We start from the raw sequence: 27,539 nt of genomic DNA, 5'->3' as shown, positions 1-27,539 counted from the left end.
ATGTTTGCGGGGGAGCATGCACAAAATCGGGTGTGAAGAGAGTATCTGCAAGTTTGTCCAGTCTTGTCCAAGTTTTCTGGGTACTGGGAGGGAAGAGTGAGAGTGATAGAGATTCCCTTTAGGGACTCTGGATTCTTCTGCAGTTTGGCTGAGATGATGATGTAGTTTGGAGTGTTTGCTAAAATCAAATTAAAGCATTGCCAAAAGAATAAACACATCTTGTTTAAACACTGATAAGAAATATGTGCCATGACTTTTGATTATATCCTTCAGCCTTCCCAAAGATCTTCCTGCTCTTTGTGGGAGAGAGACAAATTAAATAATCTCTTTCTGTTAAGATTTTTATCATAGTTCTGGGAGGGGAGTGAAGGAAACTAGTTTTAACCTAAAACGTCTTGTGCTCTACTTTATGGCTTTTTGGCAGCATTCCTGCACATTGGAAATTAAGAAAAACTATATACAGATTGCTGCAAATATCTTTGAGGTTTAGGATAGCCTGTTCAGAAAGGTGTATTTTTTGTTTTGTTTTACTTTTCCCCTCTTAGCTTTTTTAATAATAATTCAGATGTGTGTGTTAGATGTAGTGCCCTGGATGCGAGTCCTTCCTCTTTGCAGGAGCAGACATGTGGGTCTCTGGGGTGGCCTGGAAGGATATCCTGAGGGAGTTGGACCTCCTCAGTAAGAGGAACATTTCTTGCAGCTATCTGGGACACTGGTTCAGCAAACATTAGTTTAAGGTTAAGGAATCTGGGAATTGAGCTGTGGCTCATTTTTGAGCATCAACTTCATTGGTGTGTACTGAAAGTGTGACTGGGGTTTATTATCCTTGCTGTCAGCCTGGATTTGGCTGTGAACCACCGAGGACAAAGCCATGGCCCCTCTGGTGTTGCTTTCCATGTCTGGTTTTGCCAGATGGCAGGGGTCACCCCAACTGCATTCGGCAAAGGCTCTTCCCCTCCTGCCGTCCCATCCCTGTGGCCCTTGATCGAACCCTGGACAAAGGAAGCGGTCTCTGAGGGATGTTACCTGGTCACTGCCCAGGAGAGCAGCCCACCTGCTCCTTTCCTCCAGTCTGGAGGTACCAGGGAGAAAGGCTCATCTGTGCAGTACCCCCTGCACCCCACATCTTGTCCTACCCCAAGATGAAAGCACTTGGATAGATGCTATATGAAGCTTAATGAGTTTCTCAAGGAGGGTTTTGGCTAAACCTGACCCTCTCTCCTGATCCTTCCTCATCCTGTTTGTGACAATGTCTCAGGCTTCTGCTGACTCCAGGTAGGCAACCAACTCCCGATCCCTGGGAGGAAATCTCTCCCTGAGCTGTGCAGGGTTCAAGTATGATTGCCACGCCTTTCAGTGGACTCTGTTTATTGAAATGGTATTAATACCCCACACGTTTGGGCACAGTCTCTTATTATGAGCAAGAAATAGGGAAGTGCATTGGGGATTGTGTTCCTTGGCAACGTCCAGCTGCAATTCCAGCTACTCTTCTTGTGTATCTGTTGTTTGTATTTTGCTGCAATTGCACTTAAGGGACTAAAGTTTTTGTCATGTGACATCTTCTGTGCAGGCCTGTGAGGCCTGTGTCTTATCCTTGGGCTGCAAAGTTCTTCCGCAAGGATGTAGAGGCCCTGTATAGCCAGGTACCTTTTCCTCTGAGAGGTTTTAAAACTGCAGTCCAGTTGCAAATGTTTAACCTGAGATAGAAAAGCCTAAGGTTAGATATGCCTGTATCTTTTGTTTGGAACACTCTGGAGGAGAAACGCAGGGAAGAGCAGGAGTTGAGTGTTTCCAGTAAAGGTCCAACCAGTTATTGGAGCAGGTTTGTCATGCATGGATGGTCTTCTATTGTTTCATAATAGGTACCAAAAAATTTTGGTGTTATCAATCTTGATAGTAGAGGTAATGTGACCCCCATGTTGAGCAGTGAATCAGGGATGTCATCTGGAGAAATCCTCTTTGCTTTAGACAGGGGGACTGGACCTCAGCAGTCTAAGGCTGTGGGTATAGCCCAGAAATAAGCGATGGTAACCTGCATATGGGTGGAAAGAATGTATGTGTCCTTTAATAGACAAAAATGAAACCTGATGATGATGTTCTGTCTATCTGCACATCTTTAACTTCTGAGTGGTGTGCAATACTTCTGCAGAAATCAGGATAGTTTGGCTGTGTGTAGTGTGATTACCACTCAATAACAGTCATGTTTTGTGGTTTACACAGTAATGCAATTACACTAGACATCAGATTGGAAATTGCATCTCAGTTTTACAATTTTTTGTGCCCAAAATGAGAGTTAATAAACAGTATGAAACTAGGGACAGGGGAACTAAGCAGTTGCTGGCAAGTTGTTAGCTTGCTTCATTTGGCAAGAAACTAATACTAGGTATTTTCTAGAATGAAAAGGTTTTCACTGTGAGAGATGGAAGAGAGCTGCCATTGCAGTGCAGTGAGAACGTTTTATATCTTGAACCGATGGTTGTAACTCATGAGCCATTTTTGTTTGCTGTAAATCGGTCTCAGTTTAGACAGGATGAAATTATCCGTATACTTTCTGTTCAGGATTATTTCTTGGGGAATAATGGAACTGCTGTGTTAACTGGTTATTTTTACCAGTCTGATGGCTTGAATCTTCCACAATGTCACCAACACCTGAATTTTCTGATTTCTTCTGACATAAGCCCAGTTGTTGTCTAGCTTCCTCAGGAGCTGTTTTTCTTTTCACTTTGTACATTTTAATAATGAAGTAATGGTTTTAAGTCAAGTGAAATTGCTTTTCTTTTCTCCCCGTCCCTGAGCTTAGAGAAACAGAAGGAAGCTTTGCCTGCCTTGTGTGTCTCAACCTGTCTGGTGATGACCTTTTGGGTTGCGTCTGCCGAGTTATGCCTAGTTGAAGGATTTACTGTTTTCTGTGAGACAGAAGCTTCACTAGTTCTATAAGGAGGACATGGCATCTTCAACAGAAGAGCTGTAGATGTGGGATGTGAGAGTGTATAAACCATGTGCTTTGTGCCTATTCCCCTGGAAGATGTTGACTATAACTAGTGGAGAAACTACTTATTTCATTATCGTGAAGGTCTAAATAAAAGCGGGTGTTGCCTGGCTCAAGGCAAATTTTAAATTCTATTTACAGAATGTTCCCACTGAAAAAAAAAAATCTGGAAACGCTTCAGAAAGGAGCTCTTGCACCGATGGATTTGCGCTAGACACTGTTAAGCCCTGTTATTTTTCTGGCACTGCCTCCAACGCCTCTTGAGAATGTGCAGAGTAGGCAATAAAACGAATGCAACTCTTTTAAAGTGAGGTTGCATAAATCATCAGAAAGGAGAGGAGCTTCTCATATACTAGCAGCAACACTCCACTACATCCTCTCCATCAGAAAAGCGAGCTCAAACTCTTCATTTATGCCACTTGGCCTGGATTAGTGTCAAGTCACTTTTAGTATCAAGTAGAATTAAGAGGAAAATAATTTCTCTCCAAGGGTGTTGAGGTTCAACCTTTTTCCACATGCACACGTTTTCTAGATTCTCTGCTGTCTTGGTGCTATGTTCACCTCACAATCCCTTGACAACTAACCAAGGCCATGATCTTTAGAGTGATATGTGAGTTCAGCCGTGGTTAGGCATATGGCTGGGTCTCTCCAAGTGAATAAACTTGCTGTTTTCCAGAAACTTCCTGCTTTGTTCTGGTTTCTTCAGCTATTGTATTAAATGATTTCTGAGATATCTTCCAGTCTTTAGTCTCCCAAATGGAGCTTCCCATCAGAGATTTGCTGTGTTGGCAGAAGATGCTGTAACTGTCAGAGGGATTAAAGAACTGCTTTCCAGTAGGGGTAAATCGTGGGATAAAGCCTTAGTAGAGCAGCCCAGGACAAACAAAGAGTGTGCAGGTTGTGATTTGTCTGCAAGCTACTGAGAAGGAAGTGCAGTGAAATGTAGGGGTGAGCTTATTTCTTATAAACAGACTGGCTCCTGGGGGAGAGTCCCAACTCTCTTCTAAAGAAGAGCCTATGAGAGGCTTTCCAGGTTTAGCTTAGCTGCTTGCAATTACCTTGATCAAGGAGCAAATAGAGCAGGATGAGATTTAAGATGATTGGGGTTTTATTTCTGTAAGACTTCTAATATAAGGAGCAAAATCAGTAAGAAAAGGCTGTTCAGGAAGTCTCAGATAAGACACATGACAGCTTTAGTTCCTTGGCATTGGCAGAGTAAACTTGAACTGTCTTTGGGAACCTGAATCTGAACTTGGTGATTTTGCTTGAAATTACTAACCATTGTATAAGCTCCGTGCACAAGCAAACATTAAACGTGGGATATGTGTGGTTTTGTTTTTTAATTTTTACTAGGTTTGAGTGATTTGGGAAGCGATCCAAGAACACTCAATGATATCTTGTATTTTTGCAAATCCCCTGCTGCTGCTGTTTCACCTGGAGGTCTTAATGATACAATTAAAGAAGCAGTGTTTTAACCAGGATGTGCATGTTAGTATCTAGAATAGATGGCTCGAGGTGTGATGTATTTCTGGGCTTGTGCTCAGTTGTCTGCTCTGTTTGGAAGTGGACCCAAGTGGCAAGGCTGAGCATGCTTGAAAATTAATGCATTGATTGGAGCCCAGCAGCCTCTTGGGATTGATTCCAGAGTTTGGATCCGGATTAAACTTCCCCCCAAGGACTTTGGGAAGTGGTATACAAGGGGACCTGGTGAAATTTGAGATGAGTCCAACTTCCTCAAGATGGCAAGATGATGAATGTTTTTACCAAGGGCAAGAGAGTGGGAGGAAACGCCCAGTTTAGGGAGGGAAGGGGAAATATTTTATGGTGGGGTAGTGTCTGGGAATGAAAGGGATGGATTGTGTCTCGGCAGATATGAATCTTTCAGTTTTAATCCACATCTAGGAAGTAAATACAAAGAATCTTGCCGACTTCTGGGAATGGGAAGAGGGGAGGAGGTGCGGTGCTGGGCTTTTCAGCTGTGCTGCTGAGCTGCAGTCCAGCTGCGTAAAGGATCTGATGCACAGGGCTGGTGCGCAATGCCTCGGGAGACGTGGTGAACAGAACAATAGAAATAGGTGGATGCTCTCTCTCAACTTGTAGCTTTATGGGACTTAAGCATGCTGCCAACAAAAGTGTCAAGTCAGCAAGTGGATCTCTGCTGCATGGGAAATGACTTAAAGTATTTAATCATTTTGCTTGGGTTTCTTTTTTTAGGTAATGTCGTGACATCTCTGTGCATCACAAAATACTTCTTGGGGGTGTGATTGCTCAAAGAAAATAATAAAATTCTGATTGACTGCTCTGTAAAATTTGGGTTTTGCAGATTTAAGTTCTGTCTCTGAGATCCTCAATAGCCTCTACTGTGATTTCTCACTCTGCAGTTTTACTCTGCATTTTATCTGTAGCATAAGAATTGCCTCCCTTGGGAGCGCTGGTGGTGACTGACTAGAACTGAATAGATGAGTGAACTTCCCTCCACCTTCTTTCAGCAGCAGCTAAGTGTGCAAGAAGTTCTTAAAAGGGAAACTAGAACATACACTGGCTACGTGTGATCTAATATTTTGCAAACAGGAAACTACTACTCAAATATTAAGGTGGGAAAGCTGTCGAGACGAGCCTTTGTCAGTCCACTGTGCTGTGTGTCTGAAAGAAACTGTGAACGTTCAAGTTGGAGGGGTAGGGAGTTTAATGTGGTATTGGATGGAAATTAGTAGGTTATGTTGTTACTCAAAAAATCTGGAAGAACCCCTTTCTGTCTTTGGCTATCGAAATCACATGCAGTCAGGGTAACTGTGGGGGGCAAATGACTAGAAATTCCTTGCGGTTAGCTTAGCTGACTTGCTTGTTGCAAGAAACAGCCACTAAAATTATGGAAGGTGTATTTGAGCAGAAAATGTTCCTGTCTTTCTGTTAATGTGAGCAATTCCATACCGAACAAAAAACCCATCAGCTTCTCAGTTTGGATGGTGAAAGGTCTGTCCAGCTGAGTACCTCAAATGTCAATCTCTGAAGCTGTGCCTTGTGTAAGTGACCTTGGCACCATGTGTCTTAGTGTTTGCTGAAGTCAGCAGTAATGGGCAGGGAGGGAAGTACTGAAAAGTGGGTTTGGTCGTGCTGTTAGACATTGGAGAGCCCATACCAGAGAGCCCTGTGGAAATCCTGGGTGTGCAGAATATGTGATAATGTGATTTAAATGGTTAGGGAAAATACTCTTGATGGTTGTAAGGCTGATGGAGCGAAGTCACTGTGGAATAAGCACTGCCTTTGCATGCACGTTGTGTCTGTATACACATGCCCACCAAACACCACCCCTCACCCCCTGCAAGGACCTGCTTTTGGGTCTGGTGTATGCACAGCCTGTCATCTTTGGAAAAGACCATATAAAACTCCTGCTCATCTCTTAGAAGTAGATTGCCCAGCGATGTGAAGCTGCGTTTCTCACATGTACTGCAGAGGGAGGGTGGTTAGGGTGGTCTTCCAGCTTTGTGCGTGCTGCTGTACTGAACCCTAACAGGTCCTTGGGTGCGGGCAACGCCAGCTTGGTGCAGGTTAGGAGCTGCTTTAATATACAAAATAAAGTGTTGGAAGGTGAAGCCCTGCCTCCTTTTGTTCTCTGCAGTTGGGGCATAATCAGAATTTGGCAGTCGGTCGTCTTGACTCCCCACTCAATCTTGAAAGCTTCTCAGTCTGCTGTTTGGTGTCTCAGGCCTCTGAGAACATCATGCAGGAGTTTTCTTGCCTGATTTGGATAGATGAAATGGCAAAATACAATAGAAAATCCAGTAGATCTTCCTTTTAATCTATAGGGACTCTCGTGCTGCAGTGTAACCCTTTTCCTTTGCTTGCTCTAACTTGTTTTAATTTGCCCTTTGCCCTCCTATAACTCTTCTTATGAATTCTTATATTCCATAGTTGCACCACGCTTCAAAGAGTGGGTGTGGGGGGTGTATGCGTGTGGCTGTTTTTTTCTTTTTCTTTTTTTTTTTTGGTGTGTGTTTAACTGCTTGACTTATTTAACTTGCAGATGATCTGAATTTCTTGTTCTGACTAAAATGTTACCTAACTGGAGTATTCTACCTTGCTGCCTGAAAGCTGGTGTATTCTAATTTTATTGAGCATTATGATGAATTTGGGAGCTAATTTCAACTCCTGGTGCTATTCTGACCCTGATTCTTAGTTGTCCTTGTGCCCTGTGGCCATACTTTGGTGGTTATAGTGTCTGCAGCCTTTCACTGTGGATGACACACAGATATCCTGTCCAGCCTAATGCTGCCCTCTCAACACAATAAAATGCTGCATGTCTGAAATGACTGATAACCATCGACGGTTACCATGCAGTAAAGAGTTCAAGAAACAAGGCAGCCTTAATCAACTATTGGAGTTTTGTTCTTCAGTCCCTGCTTCTCCTACCTGTCTCCCACTTCGTATTTTAATTGGTTCCTCTTATATTTAAAGATTTTTTTTAAATTTTATTTATTTTTAATCTAACTTTTCAACATTGCTGTACAAACTCAGCACATAGGATTTCTGGGCACCCAGCCAAGCTGTGATCCTATGGTTGTTTTCAGCCACTGAAATTGGGCAAAAATGCTTTCCTGAAATCTTGCGGACTTTTTCTGGTTTTCCTGATGTAGGTCTTTGTCTTTGGTTATGTTTACATCGCTTGGGAGTGTGAGGGAGTGCCTTTCCAAATTGTCTGTACCTTATGGCTCTTCAGATCTTTGTTGACATTGTGTTGTCCAGCTGGTAACAGGAGAACATAGGAAACTCTTGGCCTCTGTGTTAGTTTTTAGGAAGCTGAGTGTTAGGGTCATTAATTTGCTTTAAGATCATGGAGTTCTGATGTCTCATGATTTCTTGTCTCATAGAGATAATATTGTATGATTTATTTTTTTTTCCCCCTCCCCTCTGTTTATATGTTTTATAGTTACATGTCAAATAGCTGTACACAAGCTCAGAGTAAAGAAATAACTGTCTGTGTGCAGGGGGGTGGATCTTGGACTTTTTCCTGTTTTAAACTGAATTTTCAAAATAACTAAGCATAGCCTAGATACTCTAATGAAAGGCTGCATAAAATGGTTTGTTTTCAGAAATGTTGTTGTTTTCTATGCTCAATTCAGAATATTTTTTTCATTAAAAGCCTAAAATACAGCTCTAGAGAAGTCAGTGATATTATTTTTATACACACTGAAAAATACTTAGAAATACTTACACAATGTAGAATGTCCAGACTTAATATTTGTTTGAAGTGGGATGCACTGTCATTCTGATAATCCTCGAATTAGACAAGCTCTTTTACGTGAACCTGTGGCAGGTGGTAGAAGTCAGGAATTGCAGGCATTCCTGCTTTGGGCTGTGCTTGTTTTAAAAGGCACCCTGCTTCTGGCTGAAAAATACTTCTTGCTGAGTTAAATGAATTAACCAAGGGGCAAATCTCAAAATTTAGCTAAAAAGGAAAACAATTACAGCTAGGGGGAACAAGATGACTCTAAAGCTTACAGCCTTCATGGATGCACATTGCTTTTCATGAAGCCTACAAATACCTGCTTATGTGGATTTAGCAGAATTTCTGGTTCAAGTTAGAGTTCAACAGAACTGTGTCCCAGTGGAAACATGTGGGCTGGATATGGCTCTTAAAATTGTGTTGCTTGTGTAAACCTAAAGGGTGTAGATGTGGCATGACATGAAGGCTGGAATAGCTAATCCCAGTGAAAATCACCCAGACTCCCTTCCCTCCCCCCTGCCAGTGTTTTTCAAGTGTGATGGTGTGTGTTTGCAAATTACTGATGTGCACTGATTTCTCTTGTTTAGCATATGTGGCGTGTTGTCTACCAAACTGGTGGTGGGCAAAGGGCTGATTGGCGACTGCTGAAAGGGATACTGTGTTAAGTAGGGAGAACAGGCAGTTTTTAAGCTTGCATATCTGAACTTTAAACATGGTGGCATGATTTCAGTTGGTTACCTTAACGTTGGTTTGGTTGGGGAAGGGGGTTATTGTTTTGTTTCTTTTTTTTTTTTCCTTCCCCAGCTGGGTGAAATGAAGGACTCTTGTTTTCTTTAGGTTGTGTTTTATGTGTTTATGTGGTGTTGGAAGATGTCCAGGCAACCTGCTTGAGTTATCTTACTACTTAACATGAAATACCTGTGCAGGACAATTGTGGAGAGACAGATGCGCCTTTTTTTTTTTTTTTTTTTTTTTCCTCCACGGGAGGCTTGCTCCCTTTGGAAGAAAAATATTTTTTTTCTTTATTATTCTTGAATTTAGTTTCTTAAAATTACTGTGGTTGTGCTTATTGCATAGCCCTGTAGATCTCAAGTAAATCCTCTTCTAAATAATACAGGAGATAGTGTGCAGAAATATTTGTGCTTCCTGCTTACAGGTGGTATTGAGCTGAGGAGACATTAAATGTTTGGTTATGCTTCATCAGGTCTAATAGCCAGGACAGGAGTTACTGACTCCAGGGCCTTAAGTCCAATGGGCTTCATCATGCTGGAAACCTGTAATGCTACTGGGATGTGAAATAGTCTCCTCTTTTCCTGGAAAAAGCAATGACCCAACAGTAAGATCACTCAAATCACACTGATTTGTTATAGTGCTAAAAGCCATGGCACGTGGTAATTAGAGCTTAGGAGCTATAGTGCCTGGGAATCTATCTTGCTAATTGTTGATATCTTTGGTTCAACCAAAGTTATTTGCTCCCTTGCTCTTCACATTGAGTATATATGGTTTATACACGTTATCACATTATCATTTTATCTGTGGGCTTCTGAGTGTTTGATGTATTTAGCTGCATGGTAGCTCTGAGGAAAAACCTTTTCAAAATAGACCTATGGGATTTGTTTCCATTTTAGAAATGGAGCTGGGGGGAGTGAAGAGGCTGTTGAGACCTGCTGCCAGCACCCGGCTCTCCATGGGGATCTGGGCCTGAACTAGTGTTGAAAATACTGTACATCCTCCCCTCATGGCTTGGAGAGGACCAGAGTGGTGTCCAAACTGAGCTTGTTCCTCCTGAAAGGAGTGCAGTCCAGATGTATGTGAGCTGAGTGGAAAGTCTGACGCATAAAGAAGTTTTTCAGTCTCTCTCTTTTTGATGAGAAAAGAGGCTAGAGATGCAAACCAAATCACACCTTTCATTGCGATGAGTGAGTTAGATATCTCTTTCAGCTTCAGCCCTGATCTTAGCTGAGGGGCATGGGTGGAGCCCTTTATTTCTTGGCACTTACTTTGTAATGGCACAAGCAGTGCACCTACATCGGGTATTGTATCAGCTGCCTTCGGAGCAACTGGCAAAGCTGCATAGTCTTGCAGTCAGCAATATCTTGATTAATAATTATGATAGCAGCACTTCTGTTGAGCTCAAGTGCTTTATTTCTACCTACTAAAATCCTTTGCTAGGATGGTTTGAAAAACTAGGTTAATTTAAATCTTTCTTGATACACTTGGGGTGTCTGTCATCTGGTTTGGATAGGCATCAAACACTCTGGAAAACACTTATCCTATTGCTCTTGAGAGCTGTACTCCAACAGGAATCTGAATCTTTACCTGGTCCAGCATTGAAATATCACTGTAAGCTGCTTCATACTAGTCCTGCAACTGTTAGCCCTGGTGTATGAGTTGTGGTGCAGTTAAGGACAAAGCACAGAATTGGCAAAGCGCCTTGCAAAATCTTATTGCTAACAACCATGGTAGTTTATTAGTTTCAACATCTCATATCTTTGGAGAATAAACACCAGTGGTGGTGTTTTGCAAGGCTTTATGAGTAGCTGGATAATGCTTTCGAGCTGCATGGATGCAACGGTGAGAATTAAAATTTTGCCAGCACACAATGTACATGAACGTTCTTTTGGAGATACAGAGAAGGGTTTTGATATCAGTGGAGGCATCTAGGTGTTCTACAGCTGAAGATGGTAACTTTTCCTTTATTAAGTGGAGAAAGTCTCGAAACTCTCTCTGAAAGGTTGATAACTGGGTACTTAATAGCTGGAGCTGTGTATTTTAGGGGATTTTTGGTGCGGAAGTCCCCTTGAGAACTTTTCTTCGCTTGCATTACTTCCCTTGTGCCTTCGTACTAGGGGTCTCTTTGCTGACCTATCTCATAAACTTATCAATTAACATGATGGGCTTAAAAGCAGGCTGTGGCTGAAGAACCAGAGGTGGGTTCTTACTGCAGGGCAGGGTGAGAAGGGTCCCAGTTTGGATGGGTTGGGGAATCTTGCCCGGCACGTCAGCTCTGCCGCTCACCGTGGAGCATTTGCATTGCCCTCTTGTGGCAAGTGCCCCGGAGCCGCTGGGGTCAGGAGGTTTTCTGCCTTACCTTGTCCACGTCGCTTGTTAGGGAGATCTGTCCTCCCGGCAGCAGAACCGTGATTAAACAATTTTGCAGTTTTCAGTCTGCTTTTTTATTCAGCAGCCTCTCCAGTGAAACCATGGCTCTCCTAATCTAGAAGTGTGAGTTAGCATGAAAACCTGAAAGTGAAGCTGATGGGATGTAGGAAGCGAAACGGATAGTTCAAGATACATTATTGAAACGATGTTCCAAAATACCTAGTCTAAGATCTAATTGTAGCTCTCTAATTATTTGCAGTTAAACTCGCCTGAAGGTCTTTGTGATGCCTCAGTGATATTAATAGTTTCAGAAACTTGATGAGGGTTACAAAATAGAGAACAAAGGCTCTGAAAATTAGATAATCTGTTCTTTCAGCTTTGCATGCATTTCTCTTCTTTCCACCAAATAGCATTCTCCTTCTGCCAGGAATCGGTGGTGGGACTACATCCTGCAGTTGTTTAAAACAACCCCACAGCAAAACATGAGCATTCTAAATTCTGGGCTACCATCCTGGCAAGAATTAATTTCTGAATTAAATGCTGTTGTGTGTGTTTCTGTAAATGGTGAAAGGAGGCTGTGTGTGTGCACACACCCTGCAGACCCCTCCTGGAGGGCGATGCCTTGCAGACGTGCCTGCAGCCCCTTTACTCTCTTTGTTCTCACCATCCGAAGCTGAGGCTGGAGCAAAGGGGTTTTATTGCGGTGGTGGATGAATTCCTGCGTGCGCCTTCCCCGGGCCTGCTGCCCCTCTAATTGTTGTGTTGTCAGAAGGCGTGTGCCTCCGAAAGCCTTATCTGATTCCTCCAAAAGCCTTGCAAGCAATTCAGATGTTGACCCCCTGAGCGCAAACAACTCTCCGCCTGCCTTGGGGCATAGCTTGGAGAAGAGGTTTAGTGCTTGTGTGTGTGTCTGTAAACCCAGCGGCTGGCTTTGTCACCAGGGTTGGAGCACCTGCCTGAGGAGGGGAGCAAGGGGCCAGGGAAGGTGAAAGGCTGGTGGGACTCAGAGGGGGAGAATGGGAGTCCAACAGCTGCTTGTGTCAGCGCGAGGATAAGTGCAAGGAGATTAATAGTTATTTAAAGAGCAAATGGGGACATGGCATTTGGCTGTGGCATGTGAGTATATAAATGTGGTGGAATGGCTGCTCCATTGGTAACATTTAGACAGATGGTCCCTGGACTGAAAGGAATGAAAAGGATCTTTGATTCTCTTAAGGATATTTTAAATTTTAATGGGGCACTTTTTTTTTTTTTTAATTGACTTCCAGGCAGCACCTTCAGCACTTCCAGACTGTGCTGTCTTGTTAACGCCGACTGCCCATTTGGCCATCTTTCTCCATCATCTTAAATAGCCTGGGATTAGAGGGAATAGTTTTTAAGTGAAAGCTGAAACACTATTGTTTTGTTGTCTGTGTGTCTGAGCTGGTTTAGGAGGCTGTTTTCATCACAGCCGTCTTTTCATCATTTGCTGGTTAGGGAGTGTGTCTGATGCTAATCTCCATGAGAAATTAAACAAATGAGTGACACTTCCACGTTTTTGAGAGGTCTTCAGGTCTTAGTGTATTCTGGGGCAGAAGGGCAAGGAGGTTTGGGTTTTTTGATTAAATACAAAATTATTGACCAGGAAAAAGACTGTTCCTGGTGCAGTACATCAGTATTCTGGCTCTTTCCATACAGAATTAGCCTCAAGGGAAAACATGTACCAAAAGTCCGTTAAATAGGTCTTGGCTGGCTGAATAGCCTGCAGGACATGAAACATAACTGTCATCTGCATTGCCAAAGCTGCGATCTCCTTTTGGAGAAGAAGAACCAGTCTGGATTGCTTTCTTCTGCGTCAATTATTTAGCGTGCTTTGAGTCCAATCACAGATGCTTGCTTGCCAACCTAACAGGGGTGCTGGGCATCTATAACATCCCTCCTACTATAGATGGGGAAACTGAGGCAGGGAGGGCAAATGACTAACCTGAGGCAACACAGAGATTCACTGGTTCACCCAGGATTAGGACTCAATATGTAATTGCTTTTATTACTCTGCTGCCTGGAGGCTTCAGACAAAACAGAGGCCCATTAAGCAGAGCACTTTTTACATAGTGAGGAGCAATCCTTGCCCTGCAGACCTTGCTGCCTGAAGTAGGCTGAGGGTGGAGGGGGAGGTGAGGTGGCTTGCCCAAGGACACAGCACGTCGGCTGACAGGGCAAGGGAGGGAACCAGCACGCCTTTCTCTCTGCAGACCATCCAAGCTCCCAAAATGAAGTCCCCTGTATACAGTTCCCCAGCAGACCTTCTCTTTCCCAGCACAGCTCATAGTACCAAGTTGATCCATCTCTGGAAGGTCTCATGTGCCTCACTGAATACCCCAGAGCACCCCCCTCACCTTGAGTTTTTAGTTAAAACCCCATAAAATATCAGCCTCTACCAGTGAAACAGACAGAAACCTAAGGAAGAACTCTAACTGGTGGTTTAAATTTCTCTGCTTCCTCCTCTCCTGGAAGGACAGCTAAGAGCATAAAGTGTTTGGGTGTAGGGAGGGCTCTTCATCCTTACAAAGGGACCAGCCTGTTTTCCTTCATGTCTGAAATGACTGGGAAAACTGGGTGTTAAATGGCTTGTCCAAAGACCCTGAGAAGCTCAGTAGATAGCTTGTGCCATTCCTTTACAGGTCCTTGGAGGAGTGACAATGTGCTGGTCAAAGCTTCAGTAGGATGGTAGGATTCCCAGTATTGGGAAAGCTTTTTGTTACGGGTCTTGCAGTTGGTGCTCTGGCCCAGGGAACATTTGCTGCTTGGCTGATAATACCAAATTGTCTCTGGAAAAGGAGCAACTGTTGGAAAGAGGGAAGTCAGGAGCAAACTGGCTGAAATACTGAGAAATATGTGAGCTTGACGGCTCTGGGTGAGAGTGAAACGATAGGATGTGGAGAGACATGAGGTGCTTGGACAAGGGGAAGAGCCTGAGTCCCTACTGCCATGTCAGCAGCTAACAGTGGAACCAGGTGCATTTATTGCTGCATGTTCCTGGTTGATCCCCGGAGCTGTTGGGGATGGGTACCACAAACCTTTTGGATGCTGCTCTCCCTAAGCTGGGCACAGACAATGCCCTTCAGATGCACACAAGGATGAGACTACATGTTCCTGGCTGAACCCCATGTGTCACTTTGCCTGCTTCCCTGTCTCCGTGGCCAATGCTGGGTCCTTTGGAAGATTGAAAGAGCAGAATAGTTGTGTAACTCTCTTTCTCTGGAGTACTTTCCCAGCTTTCAACTGTGGTTCAGAATTTTAAAATTGAATATGCTTGCCTTGATGGATTTTTCTCCAGCATAACTTGTCTGATGCCTTTTTAAACATATGTAGGCTTTTAGTATCTGCAGTATTTTGTGGCAGAAAATCCATGTTTATTTCTGGGCTTTGTGAAGAACCACTCTGTGTTTAAACCAAAATCCTGCTCAAAATGTTTTCTTGTTCCCCAACTCCTCTATTAAGAGGGCATGAAAATTAATTTCCTATTTCCTTTTTTCCACATCGTTTAGGAATTTATCCACTTCTGTCATACTGAGTTCCACCTCTCTCCTTGTCGTCTTTTTTCCAGGCTGAAAAGTAGTCATCTACTGTTGTATTACAGGAAGGCATTGAAAGGGTTTGCTCGTTCTTGTCACCTTTCTCTGAACTTTTTTACCATCTCATCTGTTTGAGGTGGGGGACCAGGGCTGCACATAGAATTTAGAGCATTAGGCATGTGATTTTTCTGCGAACCTCTCCCTAATCTAACCTTGCCTTTCTGTACTCCATTCTCTAGCCTTCATTTTTTGATGTCTTCAATTGTTTCGTATGTCGTTTGTACCTGGAGGCTGCTTCTAGGGCACAACCACATCTGCTCGTTTAAGTGCTACACACTGTGCAACTGTTGCTGCTTAAGTATGTGGAGAAGCCTTCCGTGCTGTGAGCTTCCATGCTACTTGATGAGACCTTTAATTCCTCTCTGCTACTGTCTGTGACTGGTCACTGGGAATTGAGTGTATGGTGCAACCTTGTTAAGTGCTATGAAACTTTTCTCCAGTGAGTCACACTTCAGTGCAGTTACTACCTGAGTTAGAGGTCCTAAATGTCACTGTGAATTGGATCCACAATAAGAGAAGCAGTCTTTGTGTAGAGTGCAAGATCGCCAGAGACTACGTAGCCCAGTTTAGAGCCAGTTGCACTGTAATGAATTCGGTGATTTTTATCAGGTTATAGCAGTCCCTCCAAAAAGGTCTCGGTCCAGGTGTTGCTAGACGTAGGGAGCCTGTCTCCTTATGATGGCTTGCTGCCCTGTGAATCCTTGTTATGTGCAAGCTCTTTTGCTAGCTTGGCTGTTGATCCACTGTGTGACTGTGAGGAGCTTTACTTCTTTCTGTCACCAGTGTAAAGAGGGGTATATCCTTTGCAAATCTCCTTCCTCCCGGTGTGACACATGTACTGTGGTGCTGAGATTATGCTGTGCATCCTCCATGGTGAAGGCTACGCCGTGGCTAGCCAGGCTGTGCTAACAGTCCTTCTGTAACACTCCTGTGCATCTCTTTGCCTCTAGCCGCAGTACACGAACCTGGGGCTCCTGAACAGCATGGAACAGCAGATTCAGAACGGCTCTTCCTCCACCAGCCCCTACAACACGGAGCACGCGCAGAACAGTGTCACGGCCCCCTCGCCTTATGCCCAGCCCAGCTCGACTTTTGATGCCCTCTCGCCCTCCCCAGCCATCCCTTCCAACACAGACTACCCAGGACCTCACAGCTTCGATGTATCATTTCAACAGTCCAGCACAGCAAAGTCAGCAACGTGGACGGTAAGGATGCAGCATCGCTTTGCTCCTTCTCTGGCTTTAGTCCTGATGCCAATAGTGACATTATTCATATGATACGAATCCAGGCTTGTGCAAGAGCAGAGTGACCTGTGTCCTCTTCAGTGCGTGGCATGTCACACAGAAGGGAGAGATTTATCTTGGCTGCTCTGGGAGGGTGTGGTGGGAATTTAACCCTCAATAATATCACTAAATCCCAGGTGAATAAAATGCCTTGCAAAAGGACAGTTGCCTAAAGACCACACGTGATGAAACAGTGACTGCATTTGGGTCTAGCAGGTATGCTGGAGTAAAACAGGGGGTGGGCATAAGCATGGCTTCAGTGGTTCCCTTGGCTTTCTTCAGCATCCATGGGTTCACATGAGGTTTGGCATGCAGGGCTGTGCCAGCAGGCCGGAGGTGGTGCTCCTTGCTCCGAGCCATGGAGTCTGGGGCTTTCTCTTTCTCCATGTCTTCCCCCTCTTGCAGCTGATGTGGGAACCCCAGCATCACCAGCTCAAGTCAGCCCTGCGGTATTTGGGTTATTTGTGTATATACTATTTTTATTTTTTATTTTTTTTACTTAATGCTTTGCTCTTGCTGTCAGAATAGTATTTTGCTTGTTAAAAAAAAATAAAATGTATGGAGCTTGAAACTTGAAGGCCAGCTCTTGATTTTTGGTGGAGCTGGCTTGATTGTTCAAGCTCTAGAAACTTTGTAGCCCAGGACACAACAGTGCTGCTCTGTACATCCTGTTGTGGTTTAGGGCTCTAGAGTAGAGATGTTTGCAGTGGAGAATATTGCTGTCCTAAAGATGTTCAATATTTGCCTTCCCCTCCAGGCACTTGGAAATAGGTGCAGTGAATAATGTCCTATCCCATGCTACCTAATAAAAGCAGGTACTGTATCTTTTTTTCTTTTTTAAAGCAAAAAAGATACACTTTTTATCAAAAGCTAAAAGCATTAAAATAGTCTGGGTTTTTTTTTTCCTTTTTTAATCTGAGAAACTACTTCGATCTCAGATTTAAATACAATCTAGCTAGAATTGCAACGAACAAACAAACTCCCAGCCACTGCTGCCAGCAAAGCAGCAGAGCCCATGTGCTCCACTCTGGAAAAAGATGGCACATAACAATAAATCACTGTGAGTTTGCATCCTTTATAGATTAAAAGCCTTTTCAAGTAAAATTTGTCTAGAACTGATAACAATAACTTTGATCAGAAAATAGGGGTTAAAATGTGATAGGCCTGCTCAAAACCAATGTGTTAATTTGTTTATGCCTAAAAGGGTGAAGAATTTTTAAATTGCACCTTTTCCATATCTGCTTTGGAAATGATGCCCTGGTGTAGTTCACCCTTGTTTTCATGTCCAGGTTTCTCCCCTTACACTACACACAGTATTTATTTTCACTTTCCCTTAGGTAAGGAAATAGTTGGTCAGCTCTACTTTCCATTTCTGAGAGCAAGAAAATGCTGGCCTTGGATTTTTGCAGGCTGTTCTGGAGAGGGTCCTTTGAAGGAGATATGAAAAGATGTTCTCTTTTGATAGGTATGGTACAAAGAATTATCTAATGCAGCTGCAGGGAACCAGAGCGTTTGATGCTGTCCTTTCAACTACAAAAAGCGGTCTTTTGAAATGAGGTTTGAATGTATGTAGCAGGCTGTTCCAGCAGAACTGAAGATGAGCAAGCTACTCGTGAGCTTAAAGTTAAGCAAACACTTGAGGTGTTTCACTGTAGTGATAGTGGCTTTCTGGGGTAGAAGAGGAGGCAAAATTTCAGTGTGGATATGAATAGTAGCCAAAGATCAGATTATATGCTGGTTTTAAAGTACTGCTTAGTGACTACAGTCACCAAACGTGTGCAGCCTGGGAGAAGGCACATTTAGCCTCCCCTCCTTTTCTTTTGCCCTGATGTGGACCACCCTACCAACAGATGAAGGTGTGCTCCCTGTACCTGTTGCAGCCTGTCTAGGTCTAAGCCCATGTATTGTACTAAGGGAATGGGCTCCCAAACAGCTCTCTGATCAGGGAGGAGTGACCACGGTCCAGGTGCTGAGCCAAGTGACCTAGATTTAGCTGCTCGTGCAGGAACTGGCAGAGTGCTGTGTGTTCGCAGTGGATGATGACAGTCTTGCGGTGGTGGCTGGTGACTTTCAATCAATATGCCTTTCACAGTAGAGCATCTTTCCATCTTCGGAGCTCTGCCCTTCTGCTAATTAAACCACCAACTCGTTTCACATGGGCTCTTGAGCTGTTGGTAATAAGTGTTCGACAGCTTTATCAGTGGGGTGGGTGGGGATGGACGTGAAGGCTCTCTTTCCTGCTGCCGTCCTGAGAAATGTGGAAACACACATGAAATGTTGATGAAAGGAGTGATTGCCCCATCCTCGCAGCAAGAGCAAGTTCTCGGAGTTGCTCACATCCCCCATGTGACTTCATATGCTTTGATTAATGCCTGTCGTCTTTTTTTTAATGATGGATTAGGAACTTACCCAACTGGAAGAGTTTCTTCCACTGCAGTGACCTATTAAAAGTTTAATTACTTGATGGCCCCACCCTTATTAAGAGTCCAAAACTTGAAAGCCTTGTTTCTTAGTTCTCTTTTTCCTCCTCTTGCCATTCCCCAAGGTAACAGTATTAAGTAAGGAAATCCATTGTATCACACTTTCCCCTGCTTGGGGAGGATGAGCCAGGGTGACCCACCTTGCCCTGCTGGGAGGGCTCGGTGGTGACAGGCAGGGGCCCTGCTGTCCTGGCTGACAGCACGCTTCACCAAAGCTCCTCCGAGCTTCTGGGCTGAGTCATGTCAGATTAGGTCATGGGAGTGAAGGTTGTGGGCTTGGTAAAAGGACTGGGTTGTTTCTCTAAAAAGCAAGAGCTGCTTTAATGGAAGGATTAGAGACCTGTGAAGATAATGCAGATTTCTTGACCACTTTTTACATTTAGCTCCCAATCTGTGTGCTTTGGAGGCAATAAAGTGGAATCCTGTGTAGATCCCAAAGTTATTTCTGTTGGGAGGTGGGGGAAAGGAGAGAGGGTTCTTGCTGAGTACCTAAATACTATGTCTCTGAAAACACCCATGAAATCATATTTTTTCTCAAACCCCTGTGTCTGTTCCCACCCCCCCACCCCCCCTCCTCCAAGTTCTGCAGACTCTTTCTATGGGGCAGGTTTACTGTCCTAGGACAGTGGGCACCCTTTGCCACATCAGCAGTATTTGTGTAGAATACGCTGGGAGGGAGATGAGTATAACATCAGGATTGCTTCTCTGCTCAGGTTTGTGATGGGCTCCTAATTAAGGGGGGGGAGGGGGGGAGAGAAAAAAAAGGGACAAAAGTTGCAGAGGGAAACACTAGCTGCTGCTAGGTGAGAGGGTGATTTCATATGTATGCGCAGTTCACTTTGAAAATATTACAAATTTTCTCTCTGAAGTCTTTCATGACCTTAAGTAGGAATTCCAGTAAAACATGCTGTCTAATCAGGTTAGGTCTTCATTTGTATGCAATGTTGAACTAATTAATGATGACAAATTGAGATTGGATTGCAGAGGACTTTATAAGCATCCTTGATTATTTTTTTTAATTAATGACTTGAGAACACAAGTAAGAATATAAGCAGGTTAATCAGTCTTTTCAGAAGGAAAGTCTTTAACAATTGAAAGTCTACTGAAGTGTTTAAAACCAAAAACCTTAATAGTCTAAGTTGAACAAAGTTTCTCACATGCATACTTACAGTACAGTAAAACCTTTAAAACCATGCTGCAAAGGAACAAGCAGTTATCATTTATAATGCTGAGATAGAGAGTAGGTTGTTGAGGTTGAGCGAGAAGCCCTATGAGTTGGGTGAAGTAAGAACTTATGCAGAACTCTGTCTCTTTTATTGTGGGATATTTCCTCTGAGAGAATTCCCATATTCCCATGCCTTGCAATATCTCCTCCTGTTTCTGCAGCAGAAGAAAACAAGGCATTTCAAAAGTGTACCACCTCAGATTTTTTTCTTCTTTGTGGAAGTAAGTTGTGTGCCGATCTTCCCCACCCACTCTAAACACAAATAAATAAATAAACAACTGCACTGGCTTTTCCCCCTAAAAAAAGATTTGGCAATCACCTGTCACTAGCAGAACCTGTTACATGGGGAAGAACATGATTACAGTGGGCAAGTAAAAATTAAAATTGTATGTCAAGGTAAGTAAAAGTTAACATTACTGCCAAAAGCGAGCTATCAAAAAATGAATCGGATCCACCCATCCCCATAAGCAAGATACCACCTTATAAGTCATGAGACTCTTTTAAAAAGACAAACAGGTTCTTCTTATTCTCCCCCAGGTTTTTGAGCCTTTAGGGTGCATCTACTAAATCTTTTAAAGGTTTTCTCAGTAGTCACGAGGGTTAAGTAAAAAGAAGGCAGAAATTGCTTTAAATTTTTAAATGAAAAACTGAAATTTACTTGCAAATTTTTGATTTTGCTGAAGAAAGACACCCAACCCTGCAAGACTTGCACAATTCAGGCGTTGGCAATACCCAAGTTTAGCAGTTTATTCTCATGCCCTGCAGTAGGTTGGAGCTGAGCTGGGTTGGTCCTTGCAGGGCTTTGTTATGAAACATGGAGCTCTGCAAAACTGCAATCCATGTTCCAGCCAGGCTCACTGCCTCTCCTGTTCTCAGTAAACTCAGCTGTACCTACAGCTATAAGAAAATGGTCAGATTTCAGACTCTCTTTGCTAGCAAAGCTGGATAACAGCCTGTGCAACATGCATGAAAGCAAGTAAATGGATTGTGCTGGCTGGGGTTAGTGGATTTGGAAAAGCTGCATTTTAAGGAAGGTAAAAGGAATGCACTAAATTAGTCCACACGAGCAATAACAGGTTTCCGTGGTTGAGAGTACAGATTCCTTGGCTGGGCTATCTCAGTTTTTTTATTTCAGATTAATTCATTCCATTTTCATTTTAAATATATTCTGTCCTGAACCACCTGGTAAAATTGGGAATTTTTTTCCCAATCTCTATAAAATGACTTAGAGGATGGTGCACAAGCACAGTGAAGCAATGAGAGGGCAATTAGATATGCGCATTGTCTTGACTCAACAGTCCTTAATTATGTGTTCAGTGTTCTCTAAATAATCTGTTCAAATAGCCCATTGTTTCAATAACACTGATAATGTCCAGTATTGTCCTGGCTGCTGATTATCTATCTGCATCATACATGAACATTTTTTTTTTTAAAGGCTGGTGACTCTCCCAATGAACATACAAGTGGGGCTGTGTTAAGTGTTCATGTGAAGTCTTAGCTTTGTTATTCCTTGGTGGTGTGTTGGTCAGTTCAATCTCAGTTTTCCAATTTCACCCTTTAATATAATTTTTAAAGCTGTCGGGAGAAAAGGAGTGGAAGTGGTCTTGTTAAAGGATTTTGAATTTCCCTGTCCTTGGAGGCTCCCAGTCAGCAATGATGTAGGCTTTAGGTGTTTGCATCGGACAGCTGAGAAGGGTCCTTGTAAGAGACCCATTTGTGCAGAGGGTCTGTGGACCTTGCTGAGCACTGAAACTGGTCACCTGCTAAGCCACTCTGCTAATCCTTTCATGCCTCTAAACATAGGCTTTCTCTTCAGCCCAGCTGGTTGCCCAGCAAAGGTAACTTTGCTGGTGATAGATTCCCCCCTTGTTACAGCAGGAATGAGGAAGGGAAACCATGCCTGTAATCCACGGGGATAGAAGCAATCTGGAAGAAGGCAGCCTTCGGATGCACATGCTGTAGGCTGTGAGAGCTGATGCAATGATGTGAGCTAAGGGCTTGGCTCCCCACTGATCTCAGTGAAGCAGGAGCAATTCCATATTTGGGCATTTGTCTCAGGTGAGAAGTGGTTAAGATTTGGCTTCCTCAAGCTCTCTGCAGCCATGCCTGCCTGAAGAGGCTGTTTCCAGCATGCACTGCCCCTTGGCATGGAGCAGGCAAGGCAGGTGCTGATTGCCACCATCATTCTCATGCACGGAGAGGTTGTGATTGCGCCTTCCTGCTTGAACAGCTTGTGAAGTGTGTTTCCCTCTGTGATATTACAGGGCCTAACACTAAGGCTGTTGAGGCATACATAGCTTGTCCTAGGTCATCTACCTGGAAAGAGAGGAGCCGGTCTCGTTGTTTTTGAAGGAGGTGCCTTTCTCACGGCAGGGAGGTGTTTTCAAGCTAGCGAAGCTGGGAAGAACCAGTTCACCTGTGAGAACCAGCCAGGAGGGGCCTGCTGGCTTCTGTTTGGGTTTTTATGCTTGAGTAAAAAAAGATCTGAGTGCGTTAGGTTCCCATTAGAATGTACTTGTGCTTTTTCCCCCTAATCTCTTTGTCATGTATATTTTGGTTTTATTAGCAGTTATCTTTTTCTGTTACTCCTCACAAGCAGCTATACAGATCCACGTAATCATTTCCAGAAAGTATCTTAAGACATGAGGTGTCTTGGGTTTTTTTCTTTTCTCTTTTTGTATCCCTTATTATTTTGTAAATCCTACCAAGGCAGTATAGCCTCCCTATATGAACTGGAGTTTTGCTATATGCTCTCTATTAGACCAGCACCCTCCATGATGATAGAGCTGTGCTATAGTGTAAGACCATGCTGTAAGGGGCAGTCTGTACCCTACACAGCTAGTGATGCCCAGGAAGGATGAGAAGGGAAGTTATTTACTTACTATATGAACTGGTATCTGCCAGCACTGGGAACAGAAAATCTGTGTCTCCTGCCTTGCAATGGTGTGTGCTCTGTTCTCCAAACAGCACAGTCAGTGTTGAGCACCCAGCATGCCCAACCCACTGAGAGAAATCAGGCTTCAGATGGTGTGAAGGTCCTTCTTTTTCAGCTAGGATTTAGCCTCTTGGTTGCTATGTTTGTGGCTGATTCTCTCACGATGTAACAGGAGACCAGTTAGAGCTGGCTACAGGTCTCCCAGGATCTGCAAGTGAAAAACACTGAGACTAGGGTCAGACATAGGAGAATGGAGAAAATTGTGGGGAGGGGTTGTGTCCTCCAGAGGGGAAGAAGATCCCTCTGCTATTTTGCCCAAGCAATTTCTAGTTGTATTGGCATCACACTTATTTTTTTCCCTTCAGAAAACTTGTTTTAAGGCTTTAGTTATTTTTGAAGAAAAATTCAGAGGGAGAGAATTAAGTTCAAGAACGTTTTTTTGTTTTTTTAATGAGAATTTTTTTTTTTGTCTATGTGGAGAGGAAAAAGTGTTAATTAAATATAATTTTCATCAATGCAACTTGCACAAAGAAGCCCCACCTACTTTCATGAGAAAGGAATAAAGAGAATCATAATCCTGGATTAGGTATCTTTCACCACACATATATAAAAACAACACCGTGTGAAAGGGGGAAAATATATGTGTATATACACACACACCAAACATACCAATGCGCCTCCAGCAGTATTACCAAAGGAATTAACTTTACAAGAAACAGCCACAGCCTGGAAAGAAGCCATTTTTCAAATAAAAGCTGAATGAGACTTGTGGTTTCTGAGAACTATGAGAAGGAAGGGTTAAAAAAACACTTACAGATAAGAATAGCTGATGTTGGGAGATGAGTGAACATCTTGAAGTAGGGGAGGGTCACTATTTAAATCACCTTTTCTTTTTTTTTTCCCTCCTCTTAGTTAAAAATTGGCTTCTACCAAGAACAACATGTAGGATTAATGTAGTACTTTAAATCTTCAAAGTGCTGCACAAACATTACTTCCCTAATCAGCAAACACCTTTACTTGGTAGGCAAATCAGGAGTGTAGTCACCATTTTAGAGAAGGGAAACCAAAGCACCAGAAGTGCCAAAATTTCTGAACGAGTAGTTGTAGTTTTTTGGAGTGAGGTTTTTGCCTTTTTTTTTAATTTTATTTTAGGCTTTGGGGTTTTTGTAGTGTTCAGCATGGGGACTGCCTCTAGGCTGGCTTGTAAAAGCTGCTGACCTCTCCTGGGTTTCACAAGTGCTAAGCATGCAAAGCAGCCCAGCAGAGCTCAAACGAGGCATCAGCAGAGTTGCCTCCTTACCTTTCCAAAGGTCATGGCAAGCTGGGCCAGAAGGGAGGCAGCCTGCTCCAGGGCAAGGAGGGTTTCCTAAAAAGTTGCCAGTCTCCCCTGTACATTGAGCTGTATAACTTAAACTTCATCAACTGAGCACTGTTAGAAGATATTTCAACCCTACAAAAAAAGGTGGTGCAAAAAATATTTGAGTGGCTGTTTAATAAGTTACTTTTGGGTGAATGTTTTCAAGTAGGCTGGTGTAAGAGGGTACTGCTCACCTTGCAGACAAAGACTGCTTTGGAGATGATCATTCTTTTCCTTAGGTCAGCTGAAATATTGCAGTTGTCATAGATACTATTTCCCTGCCGACTTGATACAGGACAAGCAGCAGTTTGGTGGTGTGCTGAAGCAAGCATAATTTTGTGTGTGTTGCATTGGTGGTGCTCTGTATGCTGAGGGTTCAACTCCAGTGCTTGGCAGATCATACACTATGAAGACATTCCTATTTTGTTTTAAAAAAGAAGTGTCCTAGGTAGGGATGGCTTCTGTATAGAAAGAGCATGAACTTTATTATGCAATGGAAATCCCATGAGGTTTTGCTATGTGCAGGTGTGTCAAATTTGTTATTGTAAACACAGTAGGATAGCTACCCAATTAAGAGCTTAGATCCTCTTGCAAATAGACATGAGTATTGATACAAACTTTGTCATTTCCAGTTGTTAAATATAACACTTAAACATTGGAGCAAAACTTAGTGGAGTCTCATGAGGAGAGTGCTACTTCTCCCTTGTTTTTTCAGATATATTCTATGAGAGTGGAGTTTTTTTAAGGAGAGCAAAATATTACTTGTCTGATAAAAAGGAGTGTTTTATGATCTGCTGAAATTGGTCTAAATTCAGCTTCACGGAAAGCTGAAAAATGTGCTAGAGGGAACGCAGGAAAGCAGCACTCAAGGGCTGACCTATCTTTCCTGAACAAATGAGATGGGAATTAGGTCTAAATTTTCTGGCTCTGTTGTTTTCCCTGTTAGCCATCATGGCCATGCTGCCTTGGGGCTTTCCTCCCTGCCTGTTGTGTGCCCGGAGGGTGCATCACGCTTTCCTCCCAGGGAGAGAAACTACGCTGCCCGGAGATGCCCTGCTAGGGAGCAGCATCGACCAGCAGCAGATTTGGCTCCGAGCCTGGCCTCAGAGCTGCTCCTGCCCTGTGATTTAGACATAATCTGGGTAATGTTGTGCAAGTCATTCCCTCTGCCTCTGTTCCCCTTCTTTCCCCCCTTTCCACACACCCACCCTCAAATCTGGGACTGTGTCACCATGATCCTGTGTTGTAAAACACTTAGACCCCTTATGTGAAACGCCCCAGGGAGGACAGCTGAGGACTGCTGCTGCTTGCTGTGCATCCCATCTCATGAGCCTTAGCTTTCAGGCCTCTTCTTTTGACTTATTTACAGGACATAAAGTCTTTTTACAAACAAACTTTTGAAGGAACAAAAATATATCTCCAGGCTAAAGCTTGAAACTTGTTGGATTGTTGGATTATTGCTTCCCCACCTTGAAATCTCGAGCTTTACCAGGGTCAGGCCCACCAGGTGGGAAAATTACTGATGCAGAGGCTCTTTGAGGGCTATGGCATGAAGGAAAGCCTCTTCCTATTATGTAGCCTGAGCACAATGCTGTTACCAGCACTGCTACATTAGCTGTGGTTCCAAGCCTCAGCAAACTCACCCTGCCACTTGTCGGGGCTTATTAGCTCAACCGCATGGGATGGGTCTGGGAGCTGACTTGCTCCTGACCTCCTTGCAACGGGAGCAGAGTGTGCCCAAGTTTACCATCAAAACTGCACCCACAGCTCCTTGGACCCCCCCTTAAAACACAGGGCTGGAAGGGATTCCTGTGGGAAAGGGACAGGAGCAGTGCCACTGGGCTCGTCTGCCCAGCCTGGAGGGTGTTCATGGAACCAGCAGCAGGGCAGGCAGTACACCTGCTCCGTTTGCATTTGAGTGTCAGTGTTGCCATGGGTGGGAGAGAAAAGTCTTCCTGTGGATGTTTGTTGGGTGGCTGAGCACTGAATGACACCTGTTCATTAATCAGCAAGGTGGTGGCTGGTTTTGCGATGAGTTCCTTGTCTCCTGTCTCTTCTGCTCCAAACTGCTCATATTACTCATTCTTAGTCATTTTTTTTTTTTTTGACCCATCCTTGGTGTGTTCTTGTAGGTGTATGAGCAAAGGGGACTCCAACAGAAAACAGTCTGTGCATCTTTAGATATTCTACTAAAATCTCTTACAGTAGTGGCACTCATAAAGGAAGTGGCAAGGCCCGTAGGAAAAGCTTCAGGAGAGTCATTGTTAGTTCTGTAAGGTTTGAGAAAAACAAGCATGTGGACTGATCACTTTGCAATAGTTTGTATAAGGAATTAATAAATTTGGCCTTTATTTGTCATTCCCTTTGTGTGCTAACCTCTCTGATTCATTTTTTCCCATTTCCTTTGCCATACCTCTCAAAGGGGCTGCAGAGGTTGGAGTCTTTCTTTTTGGGTTTGTTTTCAGCAGACTGATCAGTGCAAGCTAAAGACAGGGAGAACTTAGTTGCACTGGTGCTGCTGGTGTTCAGAGGCAGCACTGCAGCATGGTCCCTGGCTGACAGGAGGAGCAGCCCCCATGGGTGAGCTGGGTTCCAGGTTGAATTTGCAGGGACACACGCTGGAAGAAGACCATTTCCATGCTGCATGTCTTGATGTCACAAGCACAAAAACACTCCGATGCTGTTAGTCACCCTGTTGATCACAATCTGTTTAATGGGGCTATTTTGTTTCAGTACACTGATATTCTGATGCATGGTTTGCAACTTATTTTAGGGAAGCTTCCTAAACACAAAACTGGTGGGGTCTTCAGTGGGGTGGCTTGGTAGCATTTTAAGGGTTGATAAAGCACATGGCCAAGATTGACTCTGTCGGTTAGTGATTGGGAATGATTCACTCATGATGACTTCCCTCTCCACCATGCAAGTCTGAACTGTTGCCAACCACCCCTTTGCCTCTCAAACTCCTGGGGTGCACCTTACTGTGGACCCCTGGATTGTGCCACATCTGCAGTGTGACCCCGGTGTAACCTGCTTGCTGGGGAAGTCAGCATTTCTCTGCTCCTGGGAGAAGCAGGGCTGAGCATGCAGGCAGGCTCTGACTGCCAGGGAGAGGTACAGGATGGCCAGGTATTCCCGCTTGCTGGGGGCTCTCCGGCTCTGCAGCATGCTGCCTTCAGCCTGCCTGGCATGGCTCAGCAAGGGTGTGACAGTTCACTCAGTTTTTTTTTAATTTTTTTTTTTTTTCTTTTTCCACTGGCCATACCAATCTGATTACACCTTCGAGGGATCATCTGCCCCTAAAGCTTAATTAAGGAGCTCTTGTCTGACTCG

The 27,539-nt window shown here is 43.7% G+C and overlaps 1 protein-coding gene across 3 annotated transcripts in view; it reads left to right on the top strand.

Annotated features, from left to right (window-relative positions):
* TP63 (tumor protein p63) overlaps window positions 1–27,539 on the top strand; it is a 104,393-nt gene that overhangs the window by 39,488 nt on the left and 37,366 nt on the right. For all 3 annotated transcript variants that reach the window (XM_074834554.1, XM_074834553.1, XM_074834555.1), the window contains one exon: window positions 15,880–16,134. In XM_074834554.1, the coding sequence (XP_074690655.1) occupies window positions 15,880–16,134 (255 nt within the window). The remainder of the gene's footprint in view (window positions 1–15,879; window positions 16,135–27,539) is intronic.

The sequence above is a fragment of the Strix aluco genome, chromosome 9 (assembly GCF_031877795.1).
Source record: "Strix aluco isolate bStrAlu1 chromosome 9, bStrAlu1.hap1, whole genome shotgun sequence".
Lineage (NCBI taxonomy): Eukaryota > Metazoa > Chordata > Aves > Strigiformes > Strigidae > Strix > Strix aluco.
Note: the sequence above shows the minus strand (reverse complement) of the source record. Positions and strands in the feature narration are given on the sequence as shown.